Raw genomic sequence first — 14,847 nt, forward strand, 5'->3', positions numbered from 1 at the left:
GTATCTGAGGCCCAACTACTAGTGCTCCCCTCCTCCCCCTCCCAACAGGTACCTCGCTGAGTGGATGGTGCATGGTTATCCCTCAGAAAACGTCTGGGAGCTGGACCTGAAGCGTTTTGGAGCCCTGCAGAGCAGCCGCACCTTTCTGCGCCACCGGGTCATGGAAGTCATGCGTAAGTGGAGCTTTATCCTGTCGCACCTGCTTGCAGGTGTCTTCTTTGGTGCCTGTTCTGTCATTCAGAGGGCAGGTTCTCCTCAGTTCTTCAGTAATTGCTTCAAGCTGAGCTCCTCATGTTTAACTGTTTCAGGCTTGTGTCGGGGACATGGTGTCCCTGTGATGTTAGTGGAACGTTTTCTCTCGCATCTTGTACCTGTTTACTTCACGGGCAGGACAGTGCACTGAGTTTCAGGTGGTAATTCCTGCCAGACTCGGGCAGCAGCTTCTAGTATGTTCCCAGCATTGCCTGCTTCCCACTGTGTCTGGAAAGCCGATGTCACAGTGAGTGCTCCGGCTCCCCACTTGGTCTTTGAGATCACGATTTGCTTTCCAATGCAGCGAACCTGCCAACTTATTCTTAAAGCTTCTCTGAGTGACTTCTGTCATTAACCCCTGATACTCTGGCAAGATAGAAAACCACTTCTCACGTGCATACAAAACATACGTCCCTGCTCTTTCTCCTTGTTTTTGCTTCCCTCCAACTTTGAAGGATCCAGCTCTTCATTTTAACTTAACTAGGTACTCTTCCTTGTCTTGCATTTGTTTTCTAACTTTTATTTAGGAATTAAACCAAATCAGGTTGTAATTTCATTTTTCTTATACTGGGGAACTATTTTCAGACTTTGCCAAAATATATTTAAACTAGAGGCCCGATCCATGCACCGGTGGGGTCCCTCGGCCTGGCCTGCGCCCTCTTGCAATCTGGGACCCCTCGGGGATGTCAGAGAGTCAGTTTCGGGCTAATCCCTGCAGGCCAGGCCCAGGGATGTGCACTGGGCCTAGTATGCATATAAGATCTTTGGTTAATCTCTTCCTGCCCTCCCCTCTTCCCCCTTCCCTCTGAGATTCATCAGTCTGTTCCATGTTTCCATGCCTATGCGTTGAGCGGCTACCCCCTGGTGGTCATTGTGCGTCATAGCTACTGGCCAGTTGGCTGGTCGGCAGGTTGCTTAGGCTTTTAGATAGGTAGGTAGGTAGGTAGGTAGGTAGGTAGATATTTGGGGCATATTTATGCATTGGCTGTGATCACTATTCTTGATTAAGAGTGAACTGCTCACCCTGGCCAGTGTGGCTCAGTTGGTTGAGCATTGTCTCGTGCACCAGAAGGTTCCCAGTTTGATTAAGGGTCAGGGCATGTGTCTGCGTTGTGGGCTTGATCCCCAGTAGGGGGCGTGCAGGAGGCAGCTGATCAGTGCTTCTCTTTCACATTGATTTTTCTTTTGTGCTTTCTCTCTTCCTTTCCCCTCTATCTAAAATCAGTAAAAACTTTTTTTTAAAGAATGAACTGCTGGTTCAGTAGCTGGTGGTTCCATTCATCGTGAGCATTTGGTGACCTTTAACACCTGTATGACCTGTGGCAGAGAACTCATATCTGGGGGAGATTTGGGACCTGGCAGCAGTATGTGTAATTGCTAAGCTTCCTTCTTTTTAGCAAATATTTTGGTTAAAATGTTGAACTATCATAAGTCCAGATTTCCCCATCCATAGTTACTTAGAACCTATGCAAATCATAACAGCTTGAATTTCTCCTTGATGACATGACATGTTAGATGGCATTTTCTGATTCTCATAAAATAGAAATTGTAGGCATGATAGAAAATGGGGAAAGTAGAACCTAAAATATCAGAGATGGACAAGTTGTCACAATATAAGAAAACCAGGGTTTTAGTTTCCTGATTTCTAGTTTCCCAACCTCCCCCACTACCCCCAAGGTACCTCCTGTGTGGAATGGTGTGAGGTCAGGTCTTCTCTTTGGAAGGAACTAGAGGTCACACTCTTTCTGGCTATTTTTACTCATTGCTGTTGCAGACTGGACATTAGGAGAAATGAATCCTGACCCTAACTTGTTATGTGGATAATGTCACTGGGACAATACTGTGCAAGCTGTCAAATGAGGCATGCTGTGACCTTTCACTTCAGAAGTGGGTTCAGCATTACAGAGGAAATGTCTGTAATGGGTCTGAGATCCCAATAGCACAGGCACTGTAAAGAATCAAGTGCCATTTTTTCACACTTTGTAACCACCTATGACCTTCGATACCTCCCATCTCTCGGACAGAGCTTAGCAAAGTTTAGATCTACTTACGGATTTGGAACCATAATTGCGAACAGGGATGTAGAATTGTCATGTGACTCACAGCTATATAACTATGAAGGGGTGACACCAGCTCTTGCAATATTTTTCTTTCTCCTGGAACATGCCTGTTATACTGGTGCCGTCTGGCAAGTTATGCTACGTTAGCCTGGAAAGGATGCTCTTTTGAATGGGAGCAACTCCAGAGTCTAGTGGGTAGTGTGCACTCAGCTCACTGGCTTGGGCTTTCATGGACTGTTCTCATCTGTTCTAGCTCTGCTGTACGATTTGAAGGTTCCTCGTTGGGACTTCCAGACAGGGAGGCAGTTACGCACATCCCCTCTCTATGACCGGCTGGACGCACAAGGAGCCAGGTGGATGGAAAAGCATGGATTCGAGAGGCCGAAGTACTTTGTGCCACCAGACAAGGGTAAAGAGGCACATTCTCACTTTTGTTCACTTTTTTTGCTTTTGAGAATTAATACAATGTATTTTAAACGTATATAGCTAGAATGTGTTCCTGGAAGAATAAATAATGAAACCTAACTATACAGGAGACACCCCAATATAAATCTTCTCCTTTTGTTTTTCTGGTCCACAGACCTCCTGGCTTTGGAGCAGAGCAAGACTTTCTATAAGCCGGACTGGTTTGACATTGTGGAGTCTGAAGTCAAGTGCTGTAAGGAAGCCGTATGTGTCATTGACATGTCCTCTTTCACAAAGTTTGAAATAACAGTAAGTAATTGGAAACCAATATAACAGATTAGGAGACGGTGCCTCCTTTTTTCATCTGTCTCTTTAAAGCGGATTCTGTAAGAATTCTGGTATATTTTAATATCATATCTTTATTGCAACATTTTTCTGAAATTTTAGCTCTGTTTCTGGTTTTTAATCTGCTTAAGAGGCCCATTTATCATTAGAATCAACAGCTAGCTTTCTCTGGTGCTTCCTACAGTGATGTAAATCTGAAAATATTGTTGCAGTGAATTTTTGTAGCAAGTCACATTGCTCATGAGGCCGTGTTACCAGCCAAATGTTCTTGTGCTTTCTCTGCTTTGTGTCTTAACTCTGCAGTCCACCGGAGATCAGGCATTAGAAATTCTGCAGTACCTCTTCTCCAATGACCTTGACGTGCCCGTGGGCCACATCGTGCATACCGGCATGCTCAATGAGGGCGGAGGATATGAAAATGACTGCAGCATAGCGCGCCTGAACAAGCGCAGGTGAGGTCAGCTGCCGCGCTGGCTCCCTCCAGCACTGGTCCCCGGGTACTGTGACTGAGCATAGCACCCAGCTCCCCCAGGAACCCTGAATCACACCAAGGACAGAAACACCTCACTACCTCATGGCCAGTCCATTAGCAGTCCAGTACAAAAAAAAAAAAAAATCACCAGAAAGAAAAAAAAAAAATTCATCAGATTATGCAAAACTCGATGTGGAAAATTAGTTACTCTACTGGGAGAAGACATCTTATCTTGTATTAGTAGGTCTGTATAGTGACAGAAGTCAGTCTTCCACTTGTCCTTACATAGTGTGTCCTCAAGTTCCATGCTCCTGGCCCTCTGAAGGCTAAGAGCTCATTGGCCAGTATTCTACCCAGTGCTTTGACACTAGCTCAGAACTTGATTGCTTCCCGATCCTCTTCTCTGCTGCCTGGTTTTGATTGCTTGTGGGTCTCACTTTCAGTTTCTTCATGATTTCTCCGACCGACCAGCAGGTCCACTGTTGGGCCTGGCTTAAGAAGCACATGCCGCTGGACAGCGACCTGCTCCTGGAGGACGTCACCTGGAAATACACGGGTACTTCTCTCCGGGTCCCCCAGGGAGCGGACCCAGATTTGTCAGAATTAGAAGCGTGGGAGAGGCTCGCTGGTTATAGAAAATTGGTCTCTGATACTTCCTGAGTTTTTTAAGGGAAATGTGAAATGAGTTCTTCAATTACTGTTTTGTTCACTGCCATGTCCCCTGCAGCCAGCATGTTAGGAGTGTGAATATTTGTTGAGTGAGTGAATAAATAATTTTTGTTTTCTCTAGTTTTCTAGAGTAAGTAATTTTAAAGCATTTTTATATTTATTATCTAAGTATTATTTTCCTCAAAAATTTTCCTTAGCTTTTTTTTAATGAGTGAGTAATTTTTAAAAATATGTTTTTATTGATTTCAGAGTGAGGGAGATGGGGAGAGAGAATCTTCGATCGGCTGCCTCTTGCATGCCCCCTACTGGGGTTTGAGCCCGAAACCCAGGCATGTGCCCTGACTGGGAATTGAACCCTGACTTCCTGGTTCATAGGTCGACGCTCAACCACGGAGCCACACCAGCTGGGCAATGAGTGAATAATTGTTAAGGATGACTTAAATTTCCTGACTATTTCAGTGGTTCAGTCGGGGGAGCATCCCTCCTCTAATGCCATCCCACCCCCATTCTAGGTGTAACTCCTCCCTCCCCCTACTTAACCTACTCCTGCCCTTCATTCCAGCAGGCCCTCATTCTCAATTCATTGTAGCAGCAAATATTACAAACTCTTGCTACCACATTGGCAAACTACAGAATCTTGTTGAACCAGAGTTGTTTTATGGCTGAATGAAGATAAAGTGTACTTAGCACAGGCTGCTGTCACAAACTGACAGATCCAGAGTGATTGGGCAGCTCTCCTGGTCCTGATTTGGGATTGGGGCTTTTCCCAACACATAGCCACACTGGAAAGATGAGGGAAATGGGAAGTATGCAGGAGAGTATGTCCAGTCCTAGAGTGGGCTCCTATCCCATTGGCCAGGACTTGGTCTCATGGTCCCATCTGACTGCAAAGGAGTCTATGGAATGTTGCCTTCCTGTGTCCCTAGGAAGAGGAAACACTCTAGTTAGTTCTTATGCCAGCAGTCAGTAGCTGCATTTAGTAGGCCTGTCGGGAGAGATGTATCTGTCAGAATCAGGTGCACCTTGGACCGCCTAAACAAAGGGATGCTCTTGTGGTCTTGCCACCCCGGCCTGGTTATATGTGAGCAAGTCCACAACAGACCTTTCCCATTGGCTCAGCTGTTTACCTGGAGCGGCCAGACATCGCTTGTTCTTTTCTGTTTAGCCCTCAATCTGATTGGTCCTCGAGCTGTGGATGTGCTGTCCGAGTTGTCCTATGCCCCGATAACTCCAGACCACTTCCCAAGCCTCTTTTGCAAGGTGAGTACCAGTAAGGTTCTAGTTCTTGAATGGGCAGGGAATATCTTTTTAAGAGATGGCAATTGCATGTTCTTACTAAGTCAACAAAATGTGTTGACTTATTAATAAAATGACAGAATAAATTCATTTATTTTTCACCCTTCAAGGTCTCCTTATTTAATAAGCATTAGGATATATTTGAAGTGGATTTAACTTCTCTGAATATCAGTTCTATATACTTACTGATTTCTATAACAGCAGATTCTACGTTATAGGATTATAAAACGCCGGTCAGGGTCAGGTCCCTTCTCTCCAGCAGCTCTTCTCTCTCCCATGCCCAGAGGCATAGCAGCTTCTGTGTATGTGGCATCTTCAGGTAACAAGTGGTGTAGGTGAATTCCTAAACAACTTACATACGGTTCTTTCTTATACTTGGCAACTATAGCTGAGTGAAACAAATTGTAACTGAACAAAAAAGAAATAACTGCGTCCTCTTGAAGTGGTTGATTTGCGGTCCAAATGGGAAATGTTTTTGTCAACCTGTAAAAAGCAGCTTGGGGACAGTTATTGAAGGAGGCTCTTTGATGTTCACACCAAAATTGGGATCCACCTACTAATTGATTTTAGTTTTCCTTTTCCTCTGGCAGAGTGAAAGCCACAGAAAACTCACTGTTAGCCATTACTAACTCCTTCAGTGTCTTTGCTTCTTTTTTAAATTTTTATTGATTTTAGAGAGGAAGGGAGAGGGAGATAGAAACATCAATGATGAGAATCACTGATCAGCTGCCTTCTGCATGCCCCCCACTGGGGATTGAGCCAGCAACCCTGCATGTGCCCTTGACCGTAATCAAACCCAGGATCCTTCAGTCTGCAGGCTGATGCTCTACACACTGAGCCAAACTGGCGAGGGTTGTCTTTGCTTCTTGACGAGTGATCCATCCGTGTATGCCTGCAGAGCACCATGTGATGCCGGACTTCCTGTGGAATGTTTGCTTTAGTGCCACCAGGGACTTAGCACTTTCCTTCGCAGGAACAGGAATTGAGACAGAGGTAACGGAGCTGCTGTGAACACGTTTTGAACATCAGACCCCAGGATAGCAGGTGAACCGTGTTCTCTGGGCACCAGACATCATCTTTTGTGGGCAGGTGCCTAGGACTGTCTGCCGAGTGCCCTGGAGGAGACTCCTGGTCTTCATTGCTCCCTATGCACCTAAAACAAATTTTTAGCAGGACTTTGCAAAAAGTACTATTTCCTGTTTGTCAAAGACTTTGCCTCCATTTCCCATCAGCAGCTTGGCTAGCACTCCTGATATTGATGATATTCAAAGAAAAGATATTGTAAAGGCTTTGTTCCATTCCTAATGACCTGGAGACCTGAAAACAGATCATTTTGAGGATGAAATTCTTTCATTCACATGTCTCTTTTAGGGTCAAGGGGTGCACAGCTAAGGAGAGGGGTTTGCCTCAGACACCCATCCTCTTCCCTTGGAGTTTTGACGCTATCTCCCTTTGTTTCCACAGGAGATGAGTGTGGGCTATGCCAATGGGATCCGGGTGATGAGCATGACTCACACGGGAGAGCCAGGCTTCATGCTTTACATCCCCATAGAGGTGAGAAGCAAGGAAGGTGTGCTGGTGTCCCACACCTGCTGAGCACTGGCAGGGTTAGAGCCCTGTTGTATCTGGGTAATTGAATAGGCTGCATTAAAGACATTTTAGCATGTTTAACTAAGGTATTTACTTTTTTAAAAAATAGATATGTTCACATGGTTTTTTAAAAAAAACAAAAAATTCAGTTCCATTTGACCAGTTTCTACTAACTATGTGATCTTAGTTTTTTGTCATGTCAGAAATTTTTGTGAATATGGAAGTTCAAAGACATATTTTAACCCTTTTATTTTTATTTTTTTTAATATATATTTTATTGATTTTTTACAGAGAGGAAGGGAGAGGGAGAGAGAGCTAGAAACATCGATGAGAGAGAAACATCGACCAGCTGCCTCCTGCACACCCCCTACCGGGGATGTGCCCGCAACCAAGGTACATGCCCTTGACCGGAATCGATCCTGGGACCTTTCAGTCCGCAGGCCGACGCTCTATACACTGAGCCAAACCGGTTTCGGCATATTTTAACCCTTTTAGACCAACAGAAGCATACTGTTGTTGTTGTTTTTTTTTAATATACCGTATGTATTTTTTATTGATTTCAGAGAGAAAGGGAGAGAGTTAGAAACATCAGTGATGAGAGAGAATCATCGATCCGCTGCCTCCTGCATGCCCCACATTGGGGATCCAGCCCACAACCCGGGCATGTGCCCTGACCGGGAATCGAACCGTGACCTCCTGGTTCATAGGTTGATGCTCAACCACTGAGGCACGCCAGCTGGGCATTCATTTTGTTTTTCTTAACAGTTTATCATAGAGATCTTTTTCCTATAAGTACTTAAAGAGAAAGAGCTTCCTCTTTCTTTTTTCCTTTCTTTTTTCATAGTGGCATATTATTCCATCATATAGTTGAGTCGTAATTTATTTAACCAGCCTGGTACTAATAGACATTTATGGTGTTTCTAGTCCTTTTACTATTATAAAAATTTGGCAGTGTACAAGAGTGTGCCAACATATGGAGGTGTCAAACTTTAGGCTGATAGGTGCAAAACAGTTGGTCAGTGCAGCTTTAGTTTTCTTGTGTGTGTGAGACTGAGCAACTTTTCAAAACCATCTCTAAGTAAAAGCCCACCCACCTGCAGGGCTTGCACAGGTCTCCCTGCCCATTTTCCACTCGTTCTCTTCTGATCTTATGCAACATGTCTTCTCTACCTCCCTCCCTCCCTCCCTGCTAGTCCCTGAACATGCCAGCTTGCTCCTGCCTCAGGGCTCTGACGTTTGCTGTTCTCCTTCCCTTGGCGCCCCTTCTATCAGACAGATACTCCCAACATCTTAGCCATACCCCCTTCAGGTCAGATTCACATGTCACCTTCTTGATGAGACCTTATTTAAAGTTGCAATCCCAAGCTGCTGGCATGGCTCAGTGGTTGAGTGTCGACCTATGAACCAGGAGGTCACAGTTCAATTCCCAATAGGCACATTCCCGGGTCATGGGCTCGATCCCCACTGTGGGTGTGCAGGAGGCAGTCATCGATTCTCTCTCATGATTGATGTTTCTCTCTCCCTTCCTCTCTGAAATCAGTAAAAATAAAAAAGTTGCAACCCCACCCTCAACCCCAGTTCTCCCTATCCACCTTTCCTGATTTATTTTTCTCCATAATGAAATATATATACATATATATATTTTATTCATTGGATTACCTGTTTAAATGTAAGTTTCCTGAGGGCAGGCATATTTGTCTTTTAAGTTTTATATTCTCAGCACTTTAGAGAGATACTTGGCATATAGTGAATGCTTAGTACATGCTGTATGAGTAAATGTTCTGGTCCTATCCTTTATCTATTTTTGTATTGAATTATTGGTACTTTTTACCAGTTTCTCGGCATTCTATGAATCAAACAGTCCTTGCTGTAGAGCTGTAAAATATTTTTGCCAATTTGCCATTTGTCTTTTGACTTGTGTTTTTGCATGTAGAAGGATTTTTTAAAATTTACTTTTTATTATGGAAAATGTTTCATATATTGCAGAAATTCTATTTTTATATAGTTGAATTGATCAGTCTTTGTGGAAGGGGCTTCCCCACTCCCGGGCTATAGAGTTTTTCCATTTTTCTTTTAGTGCCTTTATACTTTGTGTTAGTTGCAGTTTACGGGGTTGTGGTTTCTTTTATATATTTAAATGCTCATCCCCTCACAGTGTCTCTTGGTGCACTTTATGAGATACAGCTCAAACTATTTTTTTTCCACCTGGAAAACCAATTGATTTGAGATTCTACCTTTGACAGAGACTAAGTGCATTTGGGTTTATTTCTGGACTCTTACTCTGTTCTGTCGGTCTATTCAGATCCAGGATCACAGTTTTAATTATTCATTATTATATATTTTAATGTCTGTAAGTACTTATCCTCTCTCATAGCTTAGAAAACTCTGGAAAAGAAAAACAATTCCTGTTTCCTTATTTTCCCCTGTGAACTTAATAATCATGTAGTTAAAACACCACCCTATGGTTTGGATCGTGTTACATGAATTGGCATTTATTTTATTTTTCAGAGACAAAGAGAAACATTGATTTGTTGTTCCACTTATTTATGCAGTCATTGGTTGATTCTTTTTTTAAAATATATTTTTTATTGTTGATAGTATTACATTGTCTCCCATCCCCCCCACCATCTCCCTCTCAGCCCCTCCCCTCCCCCCAGGTCTCCACCACCCATTGGTTGATTCTTGTATGTGCCCTGACCAGGGATGGAACCCACAACCCTAGTGTATTGGGATGATGCTCTAACCAACTGAACTACCCGGCCAGGGCTGATAATTGACATTTCTTATGTGTTGAATCTTACAAAGTATGCTTTTTATTTTTTATTGGTTTTTTGTTTGGTTTTTGTAATCTTCAAAGGTATTTGACATTTTCTTCATGTAGATGTACATTTCTCAAGTTTATTTGGATAATATTTTTTTGTTGCTATGACTGGGAAGGGTATCTAAGTGATTATGACTTATGAAAGCTGTTTTTCCTGTATATTGATTCTTTAACCTAACTCCTTACTAAATTATTGTTTACAGTTGTTTTCAGTTGATTCTCTGAAATGTCAAAGGTTCAATCTTAACATATAAAGGTAGTAAGTTTTTCTTCTTAACAATTTTTAAAAAAAATATTTTTATTGATTTCAGAGAGGAAGGGAAAGGGAGAGAGATAGATAGAAACATCAGTGATAAGAGAGAATCATGACTTGGTTGCCTCCTGGATGCCCTCTACTGGGGATCGAGCCCACAACCCTGGCACATGCCCTTTACTGGAATCGAACCCAGGACCCTTCAATCCACAGGCCGACGCTCTATCCACTGAGCCAAACCAGATAGGGCTTCTTAACAGTTTTTATTCCTACAATTTCTTTCCCTACTCCATTGTGACAGGTAGCAGTGATCATAGGCATCCTTGTCCTGTTCTTAACATCAGTCATATTACTCGTAGTGTTAGGTTTTCTCAATTATTAAGTGAAACACAAAATTATCTGCCCATGAAATTTCATCTGCTTTTCCATGTTTAGAAGTATTATAAAAATATTAAGATGAGAGTACTATTCACTATTTAAGAAGAGATACAAATGTAGCTGATAGGTTTTGCCTATATGGACAGGGATTGATTCTGAAGTGTCATCAGGTCATTCAGGTGTTACCACCTGGGTGCACATGTCATTGATTAGCCAAACCCCATCAGGAGGGGGAGGCTCTGCAGTAGTGCAATTTAAAGAGCAACACACATTGCCAGGACAAAGAATATAACACCAGCAGCTTCATGACTCGGAGGCCCTGGTGTCTGCCTTCTGATTTTCCTGGACTGGTCCCACTCTGGTGGTTTCCCCAGCATTTAGTGAGGAAATGAGTCAATGATGGGGGACCCACTTTTCCCTTTGCTCTTCTCAACTAGCCCACGACTGGTCACCTGCTTTAGACCTTTCCTCCTTAGTCATCCTCTTAACTCCAGTACAGAGTATTCAGTTTGAGGCTGTAAAGCACCAAGCCGACCAGATATTGGCTCTTTATCCTCCTTTCCCTGCCAGTCTCTGTTGGTCTCCTCCCCCTACTTTGCTCATTCAGGTGTTTCACTCACACATTTCACAAGCTGTGTTCTCCTTTCCCACAGGCTGTTCAGCTGCAGTAGTGCAATTTAAAGAGCAACACACATTGCCAGGACAAAGAATATAACACCAGTGAAGCTGATATTTTTTGTTTTCAAGTTTTATTGAGATTCTAGAGGCCCGGTGAATGGATTCGTGTACCAGTGAGGTCCTCAGCCTGGCCTGCGCCCTCTTGCAATCCAGGACCCCTCAGGGGATGTTGGACTGCCAGTTTCAGCCTGATCCCTGCAGGCCAGGCCGAGGGACCCCATCGGTGCACGGATCCGTGCACCAGGCCTCTAGTATGCATATAAATCTTTGGTTAATCTCTTCCTGTCCTCTCCCTTTCCCCCTTCCCTCTGAGATTCATCAGTCTGTTCCATGTTTCCATGCCTGTGCATTGAGTGTCTGTCCCCTGGTGGTCAGTGTGCATCATCGTGAATGGTTGAACGGTCACTTAGGCTTTTATATATATAGATAGATTACTGGCATACATCACTGTATAAGTTTAAGGTGTACAGTGTAATGGATTGATTTACACATATTATAAAATTATTGCCATAAATTTATAGATACATTATTTTTTTTAATCCTCACTCGAGAATATTTTCCATTGATTTTTAGAGAGAGTAGAAGAGAGAGGGAAAGACAGAGAGAAATACAATGTGAGAGAAACACATTGATTGGTTGTTTCCACACACCCCGACCAGGGCCTAGGCCGGAGAGAAGCCTGTAAAAGAGGTACGTGCCCTTGGTCAGAATTGAACCCAGGACCCTTCAGTCCGCAGGCCTATGCTCTATCCACTGAGCCAAACCGGCTAAGGCAGATACATTACTTATAGATAAAAAAAAAAAAGCAAAAAATTTTTACTTGTGCTGAGATCTCTTAGTATTGACTCCACTCCATACTGCAGTGTTAACTAGAGTCATGAGGTTGTACATTGCGTTCCTACTATTTTTTAACTTACAACTGAAATCTTGCATCTTGACCACTTCCCTCCAATTCCTCCTCCTCCCACCCCTACTTCTGGTAACCATAAGTCTGATCACTTCTTCTAGGAGTTGCTTTTTTTTTTATTCCACATGTGAGATCATGTAGTATCTGCCTTATTTCTGTCTTTGTTTTGTCTTTTACTTTTTAGTTTTTAAAGCAAACAGTGTAGTCTGCTATTAGGCTTTAGACTTAACAGAGTATATTTATATAGGGATTGAATATTTTGCTTTCAATTTGGAAAACTGTTCATTTATTTGATACTTACACATTTTTGGAACAAAAAACCCCCAACAATGTGAGAGGCCGATGTTGTGGGGCAGGGAGGAGAGCTCTGCTTCCCTGGCTCCTTTCTCTGTGACTCATCCTGGATCTCTTAAAATATGCTGTAATCTGTGTGAAAAATTAGCTGTTATGGGCACATGGTAGAGTGATGTGTACCACGTTTCATAGCGGGGCTAGCTCATAGGGAATTGGGGCAGAGAACAAAGCCAGTGGAGGGTGAGCAGGCTATTTGAGAAGCAGCTGAGCTTAGTCATTTCTTGGAGCTGAGAGTGCTTCTGTGAGTTATTTAATAATTGCTATATACTAGTAAGTACTTAAGTTAGTCTCCTAGACATTTTAGAAGCATGAAAAGATATGAATGTTGCTTTCATGGAGCTTACATCTGCATTAAGGGTGACCCTGGCTCCTTACTCCTGGGCTGTAGCACTTTGGTTTGTTGATGAGACATCCTGAGAATTTTATACAAACCTCTCCCCTTCAGATTAATAGAGTCAGCCATCAGGCAAGGCAGACACACTCCAGGTTGAAATCTGAAGGTCTGCTGCTTACTACCCTTTCATCTTTCCCTCTAGTATGCCCTACATGTCTACAATGAAGTGATGAGTGTTGGGCAGAAATACGGAATCCGGAATGCTGGGTATTATGCTCTTCGTAGTCTCCGAATTGAGAAGTTTTTTGCCTTCTGGGGTCAGGATTTGAATACCCTCACCACCCCCCTGGAATGTGGACGAGAGTCTCGGGTGAAATTAGAGAAGGTACTGTGTCCGTGCGCACTCCTGTCACTCACCTGCCTGTGCAGGGCATCTGTGTTAGAGCAGGAAGCGGGCTGATGTGGAAGGAAAGGGTGGAAGTACTGAGACCTCAATGATAGCATCAGGTGAACTGTGATGATTAGGATGTCCTTAGAATGATTAGTATATCTATGGGATAAAACATCTTAATATGAGAACAAGAAACTGACAGCACCTGTTTTCAGCACTTTGCTCTCTTTTAGACTGAGTGCTTTCTGGGGAAGTTTTTCTGAGTAGAATGTAGTGATACATGAACATGCCATGAATATTTGTACAAATTAGTTATCTTCCATTCAACTGCCTAATTTTTGGTTTCTTTTCAAAGTAATATATGACCATGATTTTTAAAAATTCATAATTGAAGAGAATGTTGGGTGAGTTCTCTTCTCCACCTGTGAACGCCACCTGTCTCACTGCCACTTTTATCAGGAGCAGTTTCTTGTCTCTCCTTTAGAATTTGTGTGTTTCGAACCAATGAGTGTTTATTGACCACAGCAAAAATACACTTAGGAGGGTGAAACAAGGGCATAGAAGTAACAGGAGAGGCTGGGATGCCTTAGCCCAGGATGAGCTGCCGCTGCCTATTGCTCCCTTGGTTGCAAGTCTCCTGGAGTCCCTTAGAGGTTAGGGGATATGTGCCCGGGAGCGGGGTTGAGGAAGGGAATGGCACTGGTGTGCTCCCTTGCCACTTTTTAATCCTCACCCGAGGATATTTTTCCATTGATTTTTTTAGAGTGGAAGAGAGAGGGAAAGACAGAGAAACATTGATGTGAGAGAAGCACATTGATTGGTTGCCTCCTGCATGAACCCTGACCAGGGCCTGGGCCAGGGAGGAGCCTGAAACCGAGGTATGTGCCCTTGACCAGAATCAAACCCGGGACCCTTCGGTCCAAAGGCTGATGTTCTGTCCACTGAGCAAAACCGGCTAGGGCCCCTGGCCACTTTTTAAAAAAAAATACATTTTATTGATTTTTTACAGAGAGGAAGAGAGAGGGATAGAGGGTTAGAAACATAGATGAGAGAAACATCGATCAGCTGCCTCTTGCACACCCCCTACTGGGGATGTGCCCGCAACCAAGGTACATGCCCTTGACCGGAATCGAACCTGGGACCCTTCAGTCCGCAGGCCGACGCTCTATCCACTGAGCCAAACCGGTTTCGGCCCCTGGCCACTTTTCTAACCTAGATGGTTGGATACTACATCCTTGCTATATTAACAATCATTCCCTACCAGTATAGATTTACAGTATTCTTTTTGAGAAATTATAGATAACAATTTTTCTGATATAAAATGAATATTCATTGTAGAAAATAGAATATATCAAGAAAATTAAAGTCATTTATACTTTTATTTTATCCTGCTCTTGTTTTTGTACATTTGCATATATAAACATGTATGCATTGAATACAGATATATATATGCATGGACTTTTTGTTGGGATTATATAAAAATGCTTTTTTCCTAAAATATTCTAGCAAGTGTTTTTGGAATATTTATTTTTCTTCCTAAATATTTTGTTCTATGTGGTCTTGTCATTGAAATCCGTGTTTATAAAATAGAAAAAAGAAACATGGGTACCTGTGTTGTTACAAAAATTCTCTGAAGGCGTCT

General features: G+C 43.0%; 1 protein-coding gene across 3 annotated transcripts in view; it reads left to right on the plus strand.

Annotated features, from left to right (window-relative positions):
- The window catches only part of PDPR (pyruvate dehydrogenase phosphatase regulatory subunit), a 46,221-nt gene that overhangs the window by 26,233 nt on the left and 5,141 nt on the right, over positions 1–14,847 (plus strand). For all 3 annotated transcript variants that reach the window (XM_079799560.1, XM_079799561.1, XM_079799562.1), the window contains 8 exons: positions 49–173; positions 2,566–2,721; positions 2,893–3,026; positions 3,366–3,514; positions 3,978–4,090; positions 5,369–5,463; positions 6,964–7,053; positions 13,017–13,199. In XM_079799560.1, coding sequence (XP_079655686.1) covers positions 49–173; positions 2,566–2,721; positions 2,893–3,026; positions 3,366–3,514; positions 3,978–4,090; positions 5,369–5,463; positions 6,964–7,053; positions 13,017–13,199 — 1,045 coding nt within the window. The remainder of the gene's footprint in view (positions 1–48; positions 174–2,565; positions 2,722–2,892; positions 3,027–3,365; positions 3,515–3,977; positions 4,091–5,368; positions 5,464–6,963; positions 7,054–13,016; positions 13,200–14,847) is intronic.

Source organism: Cnephaeus nilssonii, assembly GCF_951640355.1.
Source record: "Cnephaeus nilssonii genome assembly, chromosome: 20".
Taxonomy (NCBI): Eukaryota; Metazoa; Chordata; class Mammalia; order Chiroptera; family Vespertilionidae; genus Cnephaeus; species Cnephaeus nilssonii.